This window comes from Cricetulus griseus, chromosome 2, assembly GCF_003668045.3.
Source record: "Cricetulus griseus strain 17A/GY chromosome 2, alternate assembly CriGri-PICRH-1.0, whole genome shotgun sequence".
Taxonomy (NCBI): Eukaryota; Metazoa; Chordata; class Mammalia; order Rodentia; family Cricetidae; genus Cricetulus; species Cricetulus griseus.
In genome coordinates, this window is record NC_048595.1 from 233,134,279 (window position 1) to 233,157,015 (window position 22,737).

At 44.8% G+C, this 22,737-nt stretch overlaps 1 protein-coding gene and 1 pseudogene across 1 annotated transcript; one reads left to right on the forward strand and one right to left on the reverse strand.

Moving 5' to 3' along the window:
• The first annotated feature begins 7,762 nt into the window (after positions 1-7,762).
• On the forward strand, positions 7,763-20,314 carry Galr1 (galanin receptor 1). Its single transcript, XM_027403759.2, has 3 exons — positions 7,763-8,437; positions 12,386-12,451; positions 19,041-20,314. Exons 1-3 carry the CDS (start codon positions 7,763-7,765, stop codon positions 19,353-19,355), a joined length of 1,056 nt encoding a protein of 351 aa, XP_027259560.1. The 3' UTR covers positions 19,356-20,314.
• A 259-nt stretch (positions 20,315-20,573) lies between these two features.
• Positions 20,574-20,902, reverse strand: LOC118238186 (annotated as a pseudogene).
• Between the last annotated feature and the right edge of the window lie 1,835 nt (positions 20,903-22,737).

The window sequence follows — 22,737 nt, forward strand, 5'->3', positions numbered from 1 at the left end:
ATTGTTGACAAATGTTGTCATCCAGAGTTCAGGATTTTGACAATCAATTCTGACCTCTTTTAATGGAGGAGTTTATATTTCAGTTCTGCTTTCAATTTCTTTTTGCTGGCTTGTGCATTGTCTATTTTATTTTGAATTTCATCATTATATTCAGCTACTTCTTGCTGTGCTTTTCCCTGTCTTCAGTTGGCCAGGATCGGCTGACTTTCCCACTAGCCTTTAGGGCAGGAGCCGGTCTGGGTTTCTTGGGCTTAGACAAGAGCACAGATTGTTATTCCTAGGCCATGCAGGGAGGGAAGTGTCCAGAAGCCAGAGGCCAGAGCTCAGGTACTCACAGCAAGAGGATACTGAAACTGAAAAAAAAAATCATCAATAGAATGGATCATTTTAAAAACAGAGTCAGGGTTGGAAGACAAAATAGAGGAATTGGATCACTCAGTAAAGGTCAATGGGAAATTTAAAAAACAAATGAGCAGAACTTGGGAGTGCTTTGGGACCCCATGAAATATCAAATTGCCAAATTACAGACAGAGAAGAATACCATGGTGATAGCATACAGAATATCACCAGTAAAATTATAGAAGACAATTCCTCAAGCCTTGAGAAAGAGATGCACAAATAGGCATAAAAAGCCTACAGAAGACCACAAAAACAAGAACAGAAAAGAAATTCTGTAATGTTTTAAAAATTCAGAAATAAACAGAGGTATTAATTTTAGGATCTTGAATACTATGTTACTTTATGTAAATAACTCCTTTACATTTTTATTACACTCTCTCTCTTTTTATTACATTCTCTCTCTCTCTCTCTCTCTCTCTCTCTCTCTCTCTCTCTCTGTGTGTGTGTGTGTGTGTACATGCATGCAGAAAGTGTGAGAGCGCACATGCACATGCATGCCACAGTGTGAGTACGAAGATCAAGGGACAACTTTTAAAGTCCCAAATGGACCCTGGGGACTGAACTCAGGCTGTCAGACTTGGCAGCATGAGCCATTTCCTACTGAGCCATCTAGCCAGCTCCTATGCACAATATTACTCATTAAAAACAAACTTGGGAATATAGAAATTCTTGCCATGGAATACATACCTTGATGTAATGAGAGGCAGAGAACAACCCCAAGATGGCCCCTCCTGGTTCTCCCTGCCTAGTTCCCCTATTCACAGTGCCAGCCAAAGCCTAGCTGCTAAGAGATGTCACCACAGAGGTCATAGCTCCAAGTATACAGAGCACAAGTCCTTCATCCCTTGTACCTCCTGGTGATTCAGTGATCATGCCTGACTGTGGAGGAGGGGCTGGGCTAGACCAGGCAGGACTCCCCAGGGCTCCCCAAATAGAAATGAGCCAGGTTGTCAAGAATAACAAGAGGAGGAATTTGTTTCTCTCTGGTATCTTCCTGGGGTCAAAGTTGACATCCCACTCATCAATTACTGTATTGTAAAGTTGGAAACCTAACAGAAGAGACAGGGAGTAAATCCATGAAGATAACTGGACAGATGAGAGCTGTCATTCTCTTTAAACTCTGGAACTCACATTGGCTTTAAGGAAGAAAATGCAAAAGTCAAAGGAAAAAAAGCTGTTTCAAAAGAATACTGAAGATAAAAGAATCACGTATGTACGTGGAAGATAACCGTTTCTTCATCTTAATTAGCTGGAAGTCAGTGCTGCGCTGCAGGGGGCATCACATCATGTGGGTGAATCCACACAGTGCTGGAAAGAGTTACAGCAACACCTACCAGTCCCCTGTACTCATCTCATGGAGGAGAGGGCCTGGCTCCCTGGTGTTGCAGAACAGGCTTGTTAAGATAGGGCAGGTGCCCCTAACTTGAATTAATAAAAAAAAAAAAAAAGATAGGACAGGTGCTTGCCCACTTGCAAGCAGGACTATGGCACTGGTGTGTTTACTTCTCTTAACTCAGAGAACCTTGTTTTTCTTTTCATCTGATACTACTCAAAGCCAGGACATGCTTTCCCTGATGCTCTGGACCTTGTCCCTTGTTCTTGCTGAAGCTTTAGCCTCTATCTTTTCCTGCCCTACTGTTGCTTGCCAAGCTCCATTGCTGAGCCCAGCGGGACTTTCTAGGACCCCAACTGAAAAGGCACAATTTTCTTTCTGTCTGTCTTTCAGGCAGCTGCCATGTTTCACAGCCTGTCTGTCTTGATTCTGTTCTCTCCAATTTTAATAAAATTGTCCTCAACCTTAAAACAAATATTTTCTTTTGCTTGATGGGAGAGTGTAAAGGGTGCTGCTGAGGAGACCACACTGTTCGGAGGTGTCTTGCTTTCTGCCTCTTAGATGTTTGTGTCACTGTGCATGACTTGAATTCCAAGTCCCCTTTGTGAAGCACCTGGTGATTTTTTTGGGTGATGTGTAGGTAAAGCTTTCTGCGACTATTATGAATACTTGAATGACTGTTGATTTGTAGAAGTACGATTTGTGAACTATTTCATGTGTATTCATCATACATTTGCGGTAAGACTCACTACACTACAGAAGAGACTCACTACACTACAGAAATGACTCGCTACACTACAGAAAAGACTCGCTACACTACAGAAAAGACTCGCTACACTACAGAAAAGACTCGCTATACTACAGAAAAGACTCACTACACTACAGAAAAGACTCGCTAGACTCACTACACTACAGAAAAGACTCACTACACTACAGAAAAGACTCGCTACACTACAGAAAAGACTCGCTACACTACAGAAAAGACTCGCTACACTACAGAAAAGCTATGCAGTGCATTCCTCCTCCCTCCTAAGTTCCCTGCACTTCATTCTAAAGAAGGGGAGCTCATAATGACTAACTAATTAATTGCTTTATAGGCATATGAGAACATTGCCCTGAGGTCACCTGAACTAATGAACTGTATGAGATGCTATGGCATTCTATAGTTGGATGACAGCACATTCATGTAGAACTATTGAATGAAGAGCAGACTATTAGTCAGTCCAAGACTATGTATTGCATTAGCAAAAAATAAGCCTTTGTGGCTATAATTGACTTGGCTTGTTGCTAAGGTAGTCATTACGCGGAGAAGAGTTGTTCATGATGGCAGATTCTTCATGGGCCTGAAAAATGAACCTTTCACGTTAAGTTTGGGAGTTGCTCTTTGAGTGCAGCAAAGCCTGCTGGAAGTGGGTGTGGCTCATTTCTGCCCCCAAAGGAGCTCATAGACCCCCAGAGAATGAGGGTAGAGGACCTCAGAGAATGGGGGCAGGGTTACATGACTATACGGCAAGACAGCAAGGCAAGCGAACTATCAGAGGAAACCTAGAAAGCTGTGTTGCATTCTGAGATCAGGAGGAAGGAACAGGTTCTCCCCTGGAGTCTTGTGCTTCTCTGTAGTATAATTCTCCTTTGTGAGTCCCGCGGCACCCAGGTTAATTCACCTTTACTATGTCCTGAGCTGTGCACAGTTTTATGAGAATATACCCAGAGCTCAGGGTTCATAAAGTTCCCACAGATACAATCTAGCAGGATAAAAACCCAATGACAAATTAAAAGACAAACAGAAACTGCAAACAGGATACACAAATAAATATTAACTATGGAGAAATGATAGGAATATATTAGGTCAGATTGTTCATACATTGTAATACTCAGAATATAAAATTATCACATTAAAAGTACTTGAATAAATAAAAAGGGTGATTTGAAACATAGATAATGAGAAAAATATTATTAAAAAACTAGTCCTGGTATACTTGGCAGAATCATCTATTGGAATTCAAGAGCAGTAGTGAAATGGATTGTTCATGACCCGAGAGCCACCAGGAAAGTGGCCCAGAGAAGAGATGAGAGATTAGATCAAATGACTAAGAGACAGAGGAGAGAGTTGCAGGTCTTTCAGAAATCCAGGGCAGAAGCAAGAATTAGGAAAATCAACAACTAAAGAGATAATGGTCAAGAATTTTCTAGAACTGATGAAAATATTACTCCTGAGTTCTTGAAACTTGAGGCAGGGGGACTGAAAAGTAAATACCAGCACAAACCCTGAGGCAGTTCCAAAACACCAGCAGTGAAAGGAAGACAATGGAACAGAGAAAAGAAAATCATCTACAAAAATTACGAAGGCCATGGAGCCAACTTCTTGGGAACAAAAATAAGGACTGAGGAAAGAACAATTTGGTCAAGTGCTGCTGGATAATAAGGACCAAGCACTTTCCATCATTGTCATACTCTAAAGGAATAATTTAAATTTACTCTCTGATTGAGGGAAAGGGGCTTCCAAGGGGTCAATGGGTTGATGGGTCCAGGAGGCAAAGGCAGGCAGCTACAAGTCTTGGAGAAGGAAATGGGCTTTGGCTGTCTGGTGGTGATCTCCAATAGAGGGGAGTCCATAAAGCAACTTGGCTGCAGAGCCAGGTGAGCTAAGTAGAAAAGTGATGAGAGTTACAGTGATCTGAGGCTGAACTGTTTGGGAGTGAGTCATAACAGTTCATTTTTAATTTCTATTAACTAACGGACAGATAATAGCTCTAGACTCATGTATCCAGCTCTGAATGTCACATTAGTTCAAAATTAAGCCATACAGCTTCACACTTCTCAATCCCATCTGTTTATGGACAAGGCATCTAAAAGGATATAACACTACAATATGACATGTGACAAAGACTGAGAATGGGCAAGAAAGCAAAGGAAGGAAACACAGTAGCTTGGGAGTGAAATGGCAAAAGGACGGCCAGGAGAAACCCCTGTGAGAAGCTGACCTTGGAGCAGAATCTTTCAGAAGTCAGGAGAAAGCTCTCTGGAGGGGGCTATAGAACATTCCAGAGAAGTATCCCAGTTTACCATGTTGAGTTGGCATTGTACAGAAATTAATAGCCATATTGGCCTAGAAATGTTAAACTTACTTTTTTTCCCATTTGCACAGGGGTAACATACTGTATCAAATATGTAAGGTCTTATCTACGTGGGTTTGATTACAAAAACCAATAAAGTAGTCTCTAAATAAATAAATAATTAAAAAGAACATTCCAGGGAAAGAACAGCAGAGGGAGCAGCTTGTAGGAAACGGAACAGAGAAGTGTCCAGGGAATGTCAACAAACCAATTCACTTGGATCCCTGACAGCCACACACAGAAATGGACCAAACTCACCAGTTGGGAAACAGATGGGCACATTGGATTTGAGTCTCTCATTTGTGTATTGCTCTGAGGATATCATAGGATTGGGGAAGAGTGCAAAAAAAACAAAAGACAGATGCAATCCATGTTGCAAACCAAGACAAAATGTAAATCATAGTGCAAACCATATCTCCTCACGCTGCTAAAGCAAAAATGAAACCCTCAATCCCCACCAGAGAATACCATTGAGGGACATAAGCATATATCACATGTACATTTGGAAGTGAGCGACAGACCACACAGGTGACTGTGGTGAGGTTGTCATTAGCATACACAATGTCTTCAAGCATATTGATAAGTTTTTAAGTATCTTAAGATGGGTGGTGCACTTGTGTATATGATGTAACCTCATTATATGCCTGTCACGTCAAAAATAATCCATAGAGGGCCAAAGAAACAGCTCAGAAAACCTGATGACTGAGTTCTATCTCTATCCCCAGAGCCCATGGTGGAAGGAAGTGACTCTTAAAAGGTTTGCTCTGACTGCCATGAGTGCCAGCACACACACACACACACACACACACACACACACACACACACACTCACACACACACACACACACACACACACAAACACACTTATGCACACACACAGGATAGTAATTAATTAATGAAAAGTTTACTCCACATGAAAACAAAAACAAGAGCAAAATCCCTATAAGTTCTTGCTGGGGATATTGATCACTGGTAGAGTGTTTGCCTATCATACCTAAGGCCCTGGATTCAACCACCTTCCAGAAACACACACACACACACACACACACACACACACACACACACACACACACACCAGAACAAATCAAAATAGAAACCCCAAGGCTAAGCCACTCCCTCAAGTCATATTACATATGACCTTTATAGGTCATATGTCATAGAACTAGGGACAGGACAGAACCCTGTGAAGCTGCCGGCCACAGAGTGTTACTGGTGAGAAAGGCAAGGCAACTGATGTCCTTAGGATGCTTAGATGCACGCTAGTAACAGCTGACATGCCCTCCATAAAATGAATACAACGTCTTTTCATAAGGGAGCTTCCTCCATTAAGCAGAAGAGAAAAGAACTAGCAGATATGCACTGTATGGCAAAAGTGTCCCAAGAGAGCTGGTGAGGGGGAGAAATGAGGTCAGACTGTCCCCAGAATCCCCAAGGTACAGTGGCTGCTGCCTCACCATTGTGCACGTTTCCCTGAAGTGCTGGACTGTGCTAGGAGCCAATGTCCTGGGCACAGAGCTTTTCCAGGACCCTGCCTGTGTTTACTCTTCCTCCGGCCTTGTGTCCAACAGTTGTGGTTACGCACACACTGGAGGACCCTGGCTTATTTGAAAGCGACGTAGTTAAGCCCTTCCTACACCGTGTACATGCAATGGCAGGGTTTTCTTTCCGTGTCTACTACCAGATAGGCAGCTGTTTCTAGTTGGTTTGCCCTGGTTTCAGCGGTGGTGGAAGTCCCACACCTCTTTACAAACACACCACTTGTCAAGGCTTCCGTTCGTTCGTGTCACGCAGATGAGTAATGTGTGGTGGAAATGACTGATCTCCGAGGTGTACGGTGTGCGCAGGACACGCTCCTAATGAAAACTCCATTCACCCCTGCCTCTTCCCTGCTCAGCTTGTGACTGGATGAGGGAGGGAAAGAGGCAGCGAATGTGACAGCACCTCCGGTAGCAGGACCAACCTTTTGATTTTTTTGTGAGGTTTATTTCTGCTCTTGCTGGGAGCGGGAAAGACCAGGGTACGGTTGGCAGAAGGGCTGCACAGCCTGTCGCCTCAGCCAGTCGCGCACAGGAGCTTACTCAGCTTGGCTGCCAGTGCGAAGAAGTCTCCTTCGAGGGACCAGAGCAGCTCTCCAACAAGGAGGTGGGCTGCCACCCATCTGGGTGAGGGCGCCCAGGCTCAGAGAACAAGCTGTGCTTTTTCAGGAGGGACTCCGGAGGCACAGGGGAGACGCAGTTGAGTTCTTACTGCTCGCCGCCCCCGCCCGCCCCCCCCCCCCCCGTGCAGAAGAAACTCTGCCCGCCACTGGGAACCCCAGAGAGAGGTTTGCCCTGCAGAAGACCAGGGAGAAAGCAGGAGGGAGCCGCAGCGCAGCGCAGCGCTTAGTGTGGGAAGCTCAGCGACTCTGCACTATCCAAGGTGTGCAGCACAGTGCCCTGACAGCTCGCTTGGATAAAGAGGCTCAGAGCAACAGGTGCGACCCCACGGCACTGCGGGAGCAAGGGGACACGGCCAGAAAAGGATTAGAACCGGTAAGGCGCAAAAGACCAGGCTGATCGCGTGGTCGAGTCCTATCAGCCCAGCTCGCAATCGGAGGAGTCACACAGAGGACCAGTACCTCTTGTGTTGTGGAGTCCACCGCCCCCGCATGGGAAGGTTCAACTAGGTACTTGCAGCACCGCCCCCTCTGTAGCCAGGCCAGGCACCAAGGACAGTTTGACCAGGCGCGGCCCGGGGCGCTGCCCCCTGCTCTCTTTTCAGGTTGCTGGGGGTTCTGGCTGGAGATACACGCTCTCACTGCACTGTGCCGAGACACCCGGAGATTCTCAGCTATCCCCAGAGCCCGCCTTCCCTGCCTGGCACTCCTTCCCAGCGCTTTCCGTTGCATAGACACCCAAGGGGTGTGCCAGTAAGTGATGGAACTGGCTACCTTGAATCTCAGCGAGGGGAACGAGGGGAACGGGAGTGATCCAGAGCCTCCCGCGGCTGTGGAGTCCAGGCTGCTGTTTGGCATCGGCGTGGAGAACTTCATCACGCTGGTGGTGTTCGGCCTGATATTCGCGATGGGCGTGCTGGGGAACAGCCTGGTGATCACTGTCCTGGCGCGCAGCAAACCTGGCAAGCCGCGCAGCACCACCAACCTGTTCATCCTCAACCTCAGCATCGCAGACCTGGCCTATCTGCTCTTTTGCATTCCCTTCCAGGCCACCGTGTACGCACTGCCCACTTGGGTGCTGGGCGCCTTCATCTGCAAGTTCACACACTACTTCTTCACTGTATCCATGCTCGTGAGCATTTTCACCTTGGCCGCGATGTCTGTGGACCGCTACGTGGCCATCGTGCACTCGCGGCGCTCCTCCTCCCTCAGGGTGTCCCGCAATGCGCTGCTGGGCGTGGGCTTCATCTGGGCACTGTCTATCGCCATGGCCTCACCAGTGGCCTACCACCAGCGTCTCTACTATCGGGACAACAACCAAACCTTCTGCTGGGAGCTTTGGCCCAACCAGCTCCACAAGAAGGCTTATGTGGTGTGCACTTTCGTCTTTGGCTATCTCCTGCCCTTACTGCTCATCTGCTTTTGCTATGCCAAGGTGAGTGGGGAGCACTGTCCCCCCGACCAAGCCTCTAGCATCCTGCTCCTCTGCTCCTTCTACCTCTCCATTCCATTTTGTCTCAGCTTGCTCTATAATGATTTGTGACACAAGAAAGTTAACTTAGAGTTTGAGAGGTACTGGGGAGAGTTCGCATTCCTGTCTAGAGAGACTTTCATTCTGCTTTTCTTCAAGGGCACTGCAGCTCTGCCTCAGGTGGCCTCACAAAGCACAGAGGCAGGTGTGTGTCCCAGATCTGCTGGGACACACCATGGGTGGAAGGGCAGCTGCTGTTTCCCAGCAAGGTTTTGTGGACAGCGTTGGGGATCCAGGTGGTGAGCTTGGTCTGGAAAGGGGCAGCAAGAACACACAGCGAGGGGAGCTATATGATTATCTATCTTGTCGTCATGATTTTGGAAGAACCTGTGGCTCACAACTCCTAAGGAATTGCAGAGAAATGGGCATTTACATTAATCAAAAGTCTTAGACTTCTCAATCACCACCTGATGCACCATTAATCATCCAGAGTGTATTTTTAGTGGCCACTTGATGAGGTTCTTGAGATAACCTCAATGTCATATCTCTTTTTAGGGTACTATGAGAACTAGCGGGGAAGGGGGGAATCCCTGCAAGGCAAATTCTAAAGTTTCCATGCAACTTTATCCTTCATTGACTCCCAATCTTTTGGACTGTGGGCAGTAGGACCATAAACAACTTCCTATCTAGAAAAGCAATGGTTTCTTACATCCCACTATAAGGTACATCTCCACCAGAAAAATACATTTAAAAGAATCCATCTTCCCCACGTCTATGTGATCAGTATGTCTTTTGAATGGCCATATTACTTAAATGAATACACTGGCTCCCAAGATGCTTGTACAGCCTAGCTGTCAGGAAGTAGCCAATTTATTCCTTTGGTCTTTTCAAATGCAAGGCAAAGACTTCTATGCACAGTGAGTTGTGGGGCATGCACACACACCCATGAGCTTGGTCTTCGAGCCTCTGGGTGGGAATTGCCATCTCTATCTTATTAATAAGAGGACTTTCAGAGGGATGCAACAACTGACCAGATGGTGAGTCTGGTAAAAGAAGGGGTTTCAGGAGATGACAATTAATTGGCCTCTGGAGGACAGGGGCTGGGAACTAGAGCTGTACTTAAAATATTGCTCTTTTAAATTCCTAACTGCTACTTTGAAAAGGAAACACAGGCTCTCTTCATCCCCTGCCCCAAGTCCCTAGGGGGAAAACCATTTCCATCTTTGTGGAAATGAAAAAGTAAACTTTTAGGACTAAACAGGCTGTCAATAAAGAGTCTACAAAAGTCCCACAGAAGACAAAGTCTAGGAACTAATGAATGGGTGAAAATTTGACTATTTTTTCATCCAGAAATAGTTGGCTTCTCACCAAGTAGTCTAGCTGCAAACATCTTTTGAGTCAATGTTAATACTTGCACATTTATTCCAGGCCCTAAATAGCTACAGATAAGAGACCTGGAGTTGCTGTTTTCTGTCAGGCAGTAAGTAAGTGTCATCTAGTTAATGACTCTAGAACTTGAGTGCCAGGTTCTGAACTGGCTATATGTCCAAGGAATTGGGCCAACTCGAGGAACCACAAATGGCCAAAATAACACTTGAGATTGGTGTGTATTTTAGATTTTTCTTTTTAAAAAATCAATGAATAAATTGCATTTATTCATTGATTCAGAGATGATCTTCTCAGCTGTGTTTAGTGAGACAGCTCTTTGCACCTCAAAGACCCTGGAGAGCATAGTGAGTTGGAGCAGCCTGTGTTCTTCAAGACGGCTCCTCTCTGCACTGTAGGGCTCTTGACTGCCACTCTCTGTCCTCAGCATGCATTCTGCTTAGAGCCCTCCTAGGTCTGAAGTGAGGGCATGCCCACTATGCTCATTGTCTCCAGAGATAAAATCATAAGTGGTCCCAATGTCTACAATCTCTTGCTTGATGGCAGGACCTTGTGCCACTATGTGCTTATAGCCTGAGCTGTGGAGGGAAAACAGAGCTAAGAAGAACACATTTGGAATCATCTCTGTGGACTGATCAGCAAAGTCAATATGCTTAGGTGCTGCAGAATTCCTGAACTGGAACCCAACTTAGTTGGCCTGACTATGTAAACCCAGTTAACATCAAGAAGTATGCCACCCATACTTATGCCTTTAGTGAACTCTTTCAGCATATCCGTATTCTTTTCCTTGTGACCCACAGTACTGTGATGTCTGTTCTTTAGACAACTCCCTCTAGGGATTCAGCATCACTGGTGACATATGACCATCTTGCAGGTTTTGCACTTAGCATATCTGTTTTTGCTTTAATAAGTCTGCAAATATTAACATCTATGCAAAAGATGGTTTCCAGCTAGAATAGCTGCTTAGAGGCTACTCTGTTCTCTTGCTACTATCATATTTGGGAGAGATGCTGTGAATGTTGTTGTTGCTGTCATATATAAGAATTTACAATCATGCCAGCTGTTGTCAGCTAGCTGGACTGTCCTTTCCATCAGCAGGCTCCTGGCTCCAGCCTCACCTCCCTCTTACAGGCTTTTCTCATTGCTGCTATTGAAAACCCCTCGGTGACTGCCTTCTATGTACTTTCTGTTGGCAGGACAGAGCTACTTCACTGTCAATGCACCAGCAAGTTGTCCACTTGCTCCCATAGTAAGCAGAGGCTTGTGTGGCTGACAGACACTGATGTGTTTTCAGCAGTGAGAGGTGTCTTGGTAAGGCAGGGAATCTGAAGGCAGAGACTCACACCAGAGACGGTTGCTTGGTTGTCGGCTCTGACTGCTAGGGCAGGGAAGGCTGGTAAATGAATCCTGAGGTTTCTCAATTAGGATGTGACTGATGGTGCTGCCTCTGTCAGAGTGGAGAAGGCTTCAGCGGCGGCCAGGCCAATTCGATTACATTATTTCCATGCTGTGGTGTTGGAGGAAAACATCCAAGTTGCTTGAACATGCGTCCATGTCCTGAGAGCCTTTTCAGAAACCTGCAGCCCATTTCAAGCTCTTTGCCATTTATTCCCAGTTCTCCAACAGAATAGAGAAAATAAGCCTTGGGCCAGCTCTGCAGGTTACAAACCGGGGAGCAAGTTCAGACTGTAAATTCCCATATATAATTGATATAATTTCTCCCAAATATCACAGTGGCAAGAGAACAGAGTGGGTTCTCAATGAATGAAAGCTACCTTACCTCACTGACAGGTATGGTAAGGGTAAAACCTGCAATCATCACCAACGATGCCGAATTCCTAAAAGGGGGGTTATGTCTAAGGGCCACATAGTGAGACTGGAGAGATGGCTTAGCTGCTAAAGGCTAGGCTTACAACCAAAAATATAAGACCACACAGTGTTTGAATTACACAAGAAAGCAGCGTTGCTAGCTGGTGCTTTGCTCGAAGAGATCTGTAATGGGAGAGGTTTGTAGCAAGTATTGAAACTGGCACAGGACAGGGGAATCCACAGAGTAACTGTAAAGTCTCTTCTTTGTTCAGTAGGTTTTCTTCACTGGATCATCAACTCCCATAGCCTGGGTCTCCAGTTTTCAGTGGGTCTCTGAGCTGTCACTGAACCCCAGGACCTGGTGTTTTTAGGCATGTAGATTCTTCGGCAGAAAGAACTAAAGCAGGGAGAGCAGTGGATTGCAGGAGCAAGCCATACCCCACCTTCAGGGGAGGTTCTTTCCCTCAAGAAACTCTGAGCATGTTAGCATTCTCATGGACTCTACCATGTCTGGGTGTTGTCTGTCTTCAGGGATACCTCTGAACGTATCCATTGACTTTGATTCAGGGTTGTTTTGATCTATGATGCATTCCTATTTTCATTGTTTTGTAAACAATAGTGTGATCACAGCAGAATGTTCAGTGGCTGCCACTGAAGAAGAGGCAATGTGTAAGCAAAGCATGAGGTAAACACATCTTATCTGTCTTTATTTTGCAGGTCCTTAACCATCTGCATAAAAAGTTGAAGAACATGTCAAAAAAGTCAGAAGCATCCAAGAAAAAGGTAATATTCTCAAACAGGTGCAGTGGCTGTCAATTTTGGAGAGCTCTGCTTGCTTTTTGTTTTAAGTTATCCTCACATCCATTCACAGATGGCCTAACCCTCTTTGAGGGGTGGATGGGGTGTGGCCTGGGGGAAAGCTGTCTAAGAATTGATGACTGTCTCAGACTTCTGCCCCTGGCCCTTCCTTAGCTCCCAACAGTTATTAGGTGCGTTTAGTTCTAAGCTTGCGGATCTTTCTTTATACTAATTGCCGAAGTATGAGTTCTATGACAGGAGTCAGCCCCGAACACTGTGCTCCCTCCTCTGCTATCAATTCTGTATTTTAACGCCATTGTTACATTCTCTTAATCTCTTAGTTTCCCTTCAAGCACAACTTCTCACCTCTAAGAAAATGTGTCCTTAAGAACAATTAAGGACTTGGTGTAATTTCTCCTTGGAAGGCTCTTCATAGCGTGTAGGTACTGTGCAGGAACAAGCTGACCTCTGGTTTCTGAAAGGAATTGGCTTCCTTTGGGAGCCAAGCATCACTAGAAAAACATGGATGTCCAAAGACGTCCAGTAGGATGAGTGTTTGGACAGTAACATCCTTCAGGGAGATGGAGAGATAGCTCAGTCAATAAAATGCTTGGTATGCAAGTAGGAGAAACTGAGTTTGGTCTCCAGAACCCATGTTTTTTTTAATTATTATTTTTGTTTTTAAGAAGAGGGCTGGAGAGAAGCTCAGCAGTTAAGAGCAGTGGCTGCTCTTGTAGAGTCCTGAGTTCGATTCCCAGCAGCCACATGCACTGAGATCTGACGTCCTCTTGTGGCATAAAGTCATACTTGCAGATCGAGCACTCATACATAAAATAAACAAATAAATTAGAAAAAAAGAAAAGAAGAGAAAAGAACAGGTGGACTTGGTGGTGTGCTCTTGTAATCTCAGAACTGTCGAGGCAGAGACAGGCAGGGCTTGCTGGCCAGCAGCTCGACCTAGTCAGTAAGCCACAGGCCAGTGAGAGAGCCTGCCTAAGAAATAAAACATAATGTTGTCCACTGGCTTCCACAAGCACATGCTTACAATCGTGACTGCACACACACAAACAGACACACACACACACACACACACACACACACACACACACACACTCGAGAAGAGGGGCTTATTGGGATTTAGTAGTGAAGTAGATACCCGTCATTATGCTAAATATTTAGTATTAATTCAAATAATTTAAGCCAGGTGGTGAAATCTAATCTCAGCTACTTGGGGAGCTCAGACAGGAGGATAGCAAATCTGGAGTTCAAGGCCAATCCTAGCCACTTAGCAAAACACAATTTGTCTAAAAATGCAGAGTGAATGGAAAAGGGCTGGGATGCAATTTCTTGGTAGAGCCTACCCTGACATGCATGAGGCCCGAGGTTTAATTCCTTTGACTGCAAAACAAAAACCAGTTCATCTGATCGAGAGGCTGCAGCTGCTCTCCTTAAAAAAAAATTCACTGAATCTCATCTTTGTCTTTGAAGAGACGTTGGTGAGAAGCTGAAAAGATCCTAGAAGAAACAATGTGTGTAAGGGAAGATGAGGAAAACCTCTCTTTTATTTTATAATGAAGAGCATAATGACCATTTTGTAAGCTTGTGCGCATGTAAAATGAATGCCTATTTACATAAAATTTTCCTTTTGCTCATTCCCACTATACAAGGAAGAAAGTTTGAGTACTGTAAAGGGAGATGGTTCTCCTCCCTTCTCAGACTCTACCCCCTCATGGCTGCTGAACAGATGTCGGAGCTCGTCTGATAGATTTAATTGCCTTTTTGTTTGCATAGAACAAATACACATGATGGTGGGGTGTGTGTGTATATGAAAGAGGTAGGAAAGAGATGCTGGCGGGGGCGGGGGAGAAAGAGAGGGCGAGAGAGAAGCAGGCAATGCGGAGAAGGAAGACAGAGGAGCCTTAAGACAGACTGAGATGGAAAAGAGCCCAGACCTCAGCACCCCATCATAGATTGTCTCCAGGGACCCTTTTCTGGATCTCAGCACAGGTCATCAGGACATATGCTCAGTGCTTACTCTGTAAGGGATGACTTTGTACTCTGATGGAGACTGATGCAATACACATCTGGATGATCAATGGCTGTGTTACTTACCTTGTTACTACCATCAAATACCCAAATACATGCTATTTAAGGGAGGGAGGACTATTTGGGTTGAGGGTTCAAGAGGGTATAGTTCATCATGTTAGAGAAGGCATGTTGGCAGAAGCATCAGGTGGCTGGTCATATTGTATCATCATTAGAAATCAGAGAGGGACAGGAAGTGGCGCTGGGCTGAGAGACCTCAAGGTCCACTCCTTGTGACTGACTTCTTATAGTTAGACCCTATCTCAAAGCCCAGCCTCGGCTGGGTACCAAAGTTTCAATTCTGTGAGCCCGTTAGAGGACATCGCACATCCAAATCCCAGCAAGGGATTGATGAGAAATAGGTTCCAATGGAGAACGGGTCAGTGGAGTAGAGATTTTGATAGTTTGCTGCTCATTCTGACACCATTATATTTCTGGGCCTTCTCGGTGGCACCATTTATTAATGTGACAAAACAAATATCTTACAATGTGTAGCTTCTAAACAGTAGAAATCTATTTCTTATAGTTCTGGAGGCTGGAAGAGCAAGGTTAAGTACCAGTAGATTTTTGGCCCCAGCATTCTCTCTCTACCCACACATGCTGGATGGAGTGGGTAGCTCTCTGGGCTCTTTTATAAGGACAACGACTGTACTCTGGAGAGCTCTTCCTCATCCTCTCCTAATGGCCTGACCTTTAGATACTGTCATCTTGGCAATCAGATTTCAGCCCATGAGTCTGGGGGTATACACATTCACATCACCAGAGAGAGCTTTCTGCGTGAGATCTATCATGGTTATGAAGGGCAAGTCCAGCCCTTTGTGATGGACACATTGTACAGCTAGTCACATGTAGTGGAAAATGTTTCTGTCTTGAGGCTGACTGGCCTGAGACAGGAACCTTAGGTACTGCAGGGAGGATGGTGGGATGGGCTAGGCAGCACATTGCGTGGGTGCATCTGAAGGAAACCCAGTCAAAGGCTAGCTGATGTCTCATGAACTTCTAGGCTCTTTGAACAGCTGCATTCCCTGTTTCCTGACTTGTGCATTGAGCTTTCTGGCTGTTGTTCACACAACTTGCGTGGGGCTTTTCATGTCTTCACCTTGTGTTCATTCTTTGCTTCCCAGCCGAGTTCTGTTAGACACATTGTGAATGAGACTCTTTGAAGCAAAGGCAGATGTCTTGGACTGCTTGAAGAGAGCAACTCACTGCTCAAGGGAGACTAATTCTTTTTGTTTTGTTTTTCAAGACAGGGCTCTCTTTGTATAGCTTTGGAGGCTGTCCTGGAACTCACTCTGTAGACCACACTGGCCCAGAACTCACAGAGATCCGCCTGTCTCTGCCTCTAGAGTGCTGGGATTAAAGGCATGCACCACCACCACCCAGCTTTTTTTCTTTTAAAAATTAATCTATTTATTTTTTATGCACATTGGTGTTTTGCCTGCATGTATGTCTGTGTAAGGGGGGTCAAATCTTGGAGTTACAGACAGTTGTAAGATGCCATGTAGGTGCTGTGAATTGAACCTGGGTTCTCTGGAAGAATAGCCAGTGCTCTTAATCACTGAGCCATCTCTCCAGCCCCCAATTCTTTTTTAGATGGGTCCAGTGTAAACCAGGCTAATAAAAGGATCAACCTCAAGTGTGCATACTGCTTATCCATCCATGGTAGTTAGTATTCTGCTCTCCACATATGTGAATGGTGTCAGTAATGAAGATGCTGAGTACCACACTGTCTCCAGTAAGGAGAAATGGTTTTGTAAGAAACAGGGACACAACGTTAGACATGAAGATTAAAAACCTCCTTTCTCATATAGAGCAGTGTGTCTGTTACAGGCTAGCACTTCCGGTGCAGGGAGTTCACATCAGAGGGATATATACAGCAGAGGCAGGTTCTTTTGCTTTGTCTATGAGTAGAAATGCTTCTGCCGTGGGAACTGTCAGTATCAAGAGAAACCTCTTTAATTGCTTTCACTTAAGGTCCACGAGATAACCCCAGTTTTATTGTGGCTTTTATGCAGTTCATCAGGGATTCACTAAAGCTCCTGAGCTTTGTACACAGAGGCAGATTCCAAGGTAACTATCTAATAACTGTTCAGTCATAGTGACAGGGCCCAGAATGATCTGGGCTAATGATGGACACACTGATCTACCACAGTTCTGGGATTGGATTAGAACATATGCATTATTCTGAAGAGATCTTTAACTTTGAGCTGATGTATTCTAGACATATTGCTTTCTGAGTTATATATTCAAGGAACCATCATCCATCAAGAAGGACAGCTTCTAATCAGGGCAGAGAGTTTCTACTGCTAAATTATGCTCTTTTCAGTTCCACTAACATTTGTTGAAAAAGCAAAAAGAATGAAGAAAAAGGAGAAGGAGGAGCAGCAGAAGAAGACGATTAACTCTTGGGAATATCTGGTTTTTCATACTACTGTGGTTGAATTAAAGTGAACTCACGGACTGGGACAAAGACCCAGAGCTTGTGTGTAGGACACAGACATGAGGAAGCTAAGAACATTAACTCAGGTGAACTTTGGAGCTTAAGGAGACATTCAGGAGAGAGTAGTGTCTCTGAATTTCCCAGCTGGACTGTTGTGTACGCAGAAGCATTGTAGTAAGCTTTCATAGGAGCCCTTGTAGGTAGATAATAGTTCTTATGAATACTCATCTATAAATTTTCCTAATATCATAAGTTATGAGGCACTTGCATTCAAAGCTGCCAGTTGACCATGAAGAAACCAGCATGTTTCTGAGAAAAGCAGAGGGATTGCAAGTATTTAGAGGTCACGTTTGGACGAACCACAAATGCTCAGAGGAACAGTTGCCACACAGCCATTTGAATTTCATATCTTGATAAGATATGAATCTTATCCGAAGGCTGCCAAGGTATAGACCTGCTCTTATCTTTGTACTTAGCTCATGTTTCTTAAAGACGCAATGGCATGGATTATTGACAGGGTGGTACTTTTGTAGAGACAGCCTGATTGTCTTAGATGGAGGAGGCTATGTTCTTCTGTAGTGTGGACATAATTGTTTCTAGATTGTTTGATGAAATCACCAGAGAATGGCAGTTCTCATACACTAATGGGCAAATGGATTGATAGCAAACACTTCCTTAATATGTGTGAGCTAATTACATTTGCTCTGTGGCCCAGGCTGTAAGTGGACTTAATAGGTAAGCTTTCACTTTGTAACACCTGCCTGTGGGCTTTTAATAGCTGAGCTGGTTTAGTGCTCACATGGTCCAGGCACAATCTGGGAATCATTTTGTTGGTTAATTTCCTTCATTAATGAGGAAATCGAGTCATGAGGTTTGTCATCTTTGAAAGATGATGAACAGAGCTGCTGTCTAGCCAGTAAATCTTGCAAAATCCATGATGCCTCTTGATGCCTCCCCTGTCTCATGCCCCATAGTGTTTGCTATTCCTGACCTGAAATCCAGCTTCCCTTCTCCACCAGAAGTCTGGTCATTTATTAACTGTTGGTTCTCAACCTTCCTTAATGATGAACTTCTACTATTATCTTATCTTGCTGTCAAGACTCAGTCCTGGATGTGTAGGCACCATGTCCTATATTTCAGACTTAACATTCTAGAACAGTAGGATCCCCTTTCATGAGAAGCAGTAGAGGAAGTCCTGCCATGTACTATGTCCATGTCAGAAGTGACCTTTACAAAAGATCTTCTGAGGTTTACCTTGCTTTCTAGGTTGGTGGCCAGTTGAGAGGCCTGGCCTGTGCACAGAGTACATATCCCAGTCACTATGTGTTCCCTGGATTGAGATCACAAGCCAATGTCAGTTTCCTCCTGTTGTCTGTTCAGTGGGAATCATTAAGGAACATGGAGACTCTGCCCCAAATTTCTGAGTGTTTTTGACTTAAGAGCAACAAGAGGAAGGTCAAAGTTAAGGTAGCAAGTGATATGACTGGTTGGTCTACAGGCTGCACTTAGAATGACTCTGTGAGAATGCTAGCCCCTGCCCCTAGTCTCTATCTTGGCTTCAGTAATGAGGAGAAACCAACATCTCCCACTTGTTCATGTCAGTCAGTGTTTGTCTGAGTTCCAGACTCTACGTGGAACTTGGTGTGCGCACACTGGAAGAGGCTTGCGTTTCTGTTGTTGTTTTGTTTTAATGAGTCAGGGTCTTGTACACTGGTTCAGAGCTCTGGATCCTCCTGCTCTGGATCTCATGGCTGCTGGAAGAATTCTGCTAGTTTGAGTGACAGTCCTTAATCTTGATTCTTTTCCAATCTCACTCTTACCACATCCACAATGAACACATGCCTAGGAGTCAGGACCATATAAGGCCACAGCTGGGTCTTAAGATGATGGACAGAGGTCAAATTTAACATTTTATTCTATCCCACTGAAGTACATATGGATGAGTACATATTGGGGTGTGTTTTACAGTGCTGTGTTCTTCTGGCGACTGGTGTGCTTGCGCAGCAACCATCTCCTTGCCAACCCTCTACCTCTACTCCTCTCTTTCAGACTGCTCAGACTGTCCTGGTGGTGGTTGTGGTTTTTGGCATATCCTGGCTGCCCCATCATGTTGTTCACCTCTGGGCTGAGTTCGGAGCCTTCCCGCTGACTCAAGCTTCCTTCTTCTTCAGGATCACTGCCCATTGCCTGGCATACAGCAACTCCTCGGTGAACCCCATCATATACGCCTTTCTCTCAGAAAACTTCCGGAAGGCGTACAAGCAAGTGTTCAAGTGCCATATCCACAAGTCGGTCCCCAGTGATACTAAAGAAAACAAGAGCCGAATAGACACCCCACCATCCACCAACTGCACCCATGTGTGAAGGTTCTCTGGGGCCTCCTGTCCCCTAGCTCCCACATGGGCTAGAGGGAAGAGGGTACAGGGAACAGTTCATAGCATTCTAAGAACATCCAACGGCTGTTAAAGTACTTGATCATTTAGGAACCCCTGGGTCCACTGAAGATTATTCTCTAGCTTTCTTCCATTTTATAATTATATTTCTGAAAGAAAAGAAAATTCTGTATAGTTCATGTCTCTCAAGGGGTGAGAGTCCAGTAGCATTCTACAGACATGTTCAGATCTCCACTGAATAAGACCAGTTCTGTAACACAATGAAGAATATTTGAAATCTACCTTTTAAAGTCAGTTAATTTAGGGAAAACCTATTTTCCCTTAGTTTTGAGAAGAAAGGTAATATTCTAGGCTGTATGTTTTGAAATACAATTGTGGCACAGAATAGTGGATTTTATTCCATTGAACCAAATAGATAGGCACATCTTCTGTGTGGAAGAGGGGTGGCTTTTCAAAGTTGCTTTTATGGGTGGCCAGAGGTCTGTCTGGGGACATGAGGACCACCAAGTTCACCTCAGGAGATCAGCAGTGGCTCTACTTGGAAACAATTCTGTGAATGAGGAAGTATAGGGCAAACTAAGCAATGCCCAGGACTCTGCTGGCAACTTCCAATCTGGCACAGGCACCACAAGGGGAGTCCTGAGAAAGAAAACTGTGTGCTGTAGTTTCATAGAACTACAGAAAGAAAACTGTGTGCTGTAGGTTCATAGAACCCATGAAACCAGTCATCCAATAACCTCTGTGGGATCAAAAACTGGACAAAATTAAGTTAGACCCTGGGTAATATACAACTTGGAGAAAGCAAGAGAGACATTTGATTCAGAATGACTGAAGGTAAAGAACCATGTGGGTGCCGGACATTGGTGGCGCATGCCTTTAGTCCCAGCACTTGGGAGGCAGAGACAGGTGGATCTCTGTGAGTTTGAGACCAGCCTGGTCTACAAGAGATAGTTCCAGGACAGCCTCCAAAGCCACAGAGAAATCCTGTCTTGAAAAACAAAAGAACCACGCAGGAGAATATATATTTATATAGTCTTGCACAGGCATACTTTTTTTTTTTTCATTAAATTTGTCCCAACAAGTGTTTAATGCTCATTTTCCTCAAATTTTGTTGTGTCTTTGTGCAAGATTTTATTAAATGTCTGTACAGGACAACATCCAGTCTCCAGATGCAGCTGCCAAGACCCCGTTATGCTGTGGGCACTGGCTGGGACACGGCAGGTGGCTACGGCTTCCCGCCCTTCTGCTCTGAGATGAGGCGGTGAGCAAGATCTCATCCTTAGGTTCCACAATGCTCACATGATCAGGCAGAGGCTTCTTGGGTCCCAGGGTCCCACTTGGGTCCCAGGGCAGCATGATTTTCATGTTGATGCCCAGCACACCCTGTCTGAGGGGTACATGGCACAAGACCTTGTCAACATAGTAGTTAACAGGGTCTCCACTGTGGATCATCAGCCCATCCGAAAACTTCATGGACTTGGCTTTCTGTCCTCATAGCTTCCCAGACACCACAATCATTTACCTCAAATATCATTCCCCAGGATAATGTTAATTTAGAGTTAGAATCTTTACCACTTAACTCACAAATGTAATTTTCATGACAATTTCATATTTATTTATACTTGCTGTAGGAAAATGCTGTGAAAATACTAATTGTCCCATCTCAGAAGAAAAATGATTAGATTTAAGGCTTTGATATATTTTAGAAGGCAGGAGACAAAAGCAAGACACTTTAAAAAAAAAAAAAAACAAAAATGATGTTTCTGTGCCAAATCAGGACTTCCTATGATGTATGTAATTTAGATTAAAATACAAATGTAATGTAAGCTTTTGGCTTGTTAACTTTCCTAGCTCATCCATTTATTTTCATGACTATCTCCTCGTAAACAGTGTTTACATCTGCAAAGGCCTAAGTCATTCTCTGGACGGAAAAAGGAAAACTGTTAAAATCATGGGGAATGATGAGTTTTCAGTGGTTGCCAGGGAAGAACATGCATGCTGGTGTAGGTGGGCATTTTAAAGAGAATTTAAAGCCCTTTGCATAAATTTTTTGTTTGTTTGGACTTTATTCAGTGTTGGAACAGAAGTATTTTGTCTTGAAACAGATACCTCATGTGGTTTGTGGAACCCGAAGCTGCCTTCTTCATTCATGCCTTCTTCATTCATACTGTCCACAGAGGGGCTTGGTCAAACCTGTGTGTGAGAGGGATTTTTCTGTGCTGTAATGATTCCCTTGTTCTCTCATGGTCAGAGGCATTTTTGATGCAAGTGTTTAATGGCAGCATGGCTAAGGCAGAGCTCGTCTGGAAGGTGTGTTGCTGTGAGTGTTGGTGGCATGTGTTCTCACATCTATAGCTGTGCCCTCCCCAGATGAAAGTGTCTAAAGGTCAGAGCTACAGCAAGAGAGTGATAACTTGCACCCACAGAGCCCAAATTTGCTAAACATTGATTCCCATTGCTCCTGCAACTGGAGATGCTTCCTGTGGATTGCCATTCTAATAATTTCCTCTTTGCCTTGAGTTTGAGTGTATTTCTAAAACAGCTTGGGATCCTGATCCTAGCCTACTTCCTGCAAAGACAGGAACTAAGTGGAGTGTTCTGCAAAGTGTCTCTAAGACCTGGGCCAGATCAGTCATCCAGATGGGTACAGGGAGAGCCCATTAATGTGCCAAACTTCTTCCAATGGGGCTCTTCCTGGTGATTATCAAGATCAGTTTGGAGGCACACTGGATGCTGGTGACCTCCGACCTCCATCCCACACTGGATGCTGGTGAGTTTCCCTCCATCCCACACTGGATGCTGGTGACCTCCCCTCCACCCCACACTGGATGCTGGTGACCTCCCCTCCACCCCACACTGGATGCTGGTGACCTCCGACCTCCATCCCACACTGGATGCTGTTGACCTCCCCTCCACCCCACACTGGATGCTGGTGACCTCCCCTCCACCCCACACTGGATGATGACCACCTGCCTGATACAACAAACATGCATCCTATAGCCAGGAGGAAGAGGAAATGTGTGGGCCTTTGAAGTCAGATGGCTGAAGAGCTCTCCTTCTTAGGGTGTTTCAAGAAAATTGATGTTTTCTCTATGGCTTTTCAGCTTCAGTGCTTTGAGGCAGCTATTATTCTGTGGGGCCTTTCCTGGAGAGATGGACTTGGGAATATTTAAATAGGGGAAATGCTGGCTGCTACACACACACACACACACACACACACACACACACACACACACACACACACACATTCTAGCTTCCCACTTACAGTACAGTCAGCAACATTCCCAAGAGGTATTGTAACAGACTTGTTCTGTGCTATTCTGACCACTGTATGTATTCAGCAGTGTAAGAGA

Excerpts from the sequence above, each read along its gene's own strand:
- Galr1 (XM_027403759.2), top strand. The coding sequence starts at position 7,763 with ATGGAACTGGCTACCTTGAATCTCAGCGAGGGGAACGAGGGGAACGGG. Across the intron at positions 8,438-12,385 it reads TCTGCTTTTGCTATGCCAAG|GTCCTTAACCATCTGCATAA; the intron begins GTGAGTGGGGAG and ends TTTATTTTGCAG. Across the intron at positions 12,452-19,040 it reads CAGAAGCATCCAAGAAAAAG|ACTGCTCAGACTGTCCTGGT; the intron begins GTAATATTCTCA and ends CCTCTCTTTCAG.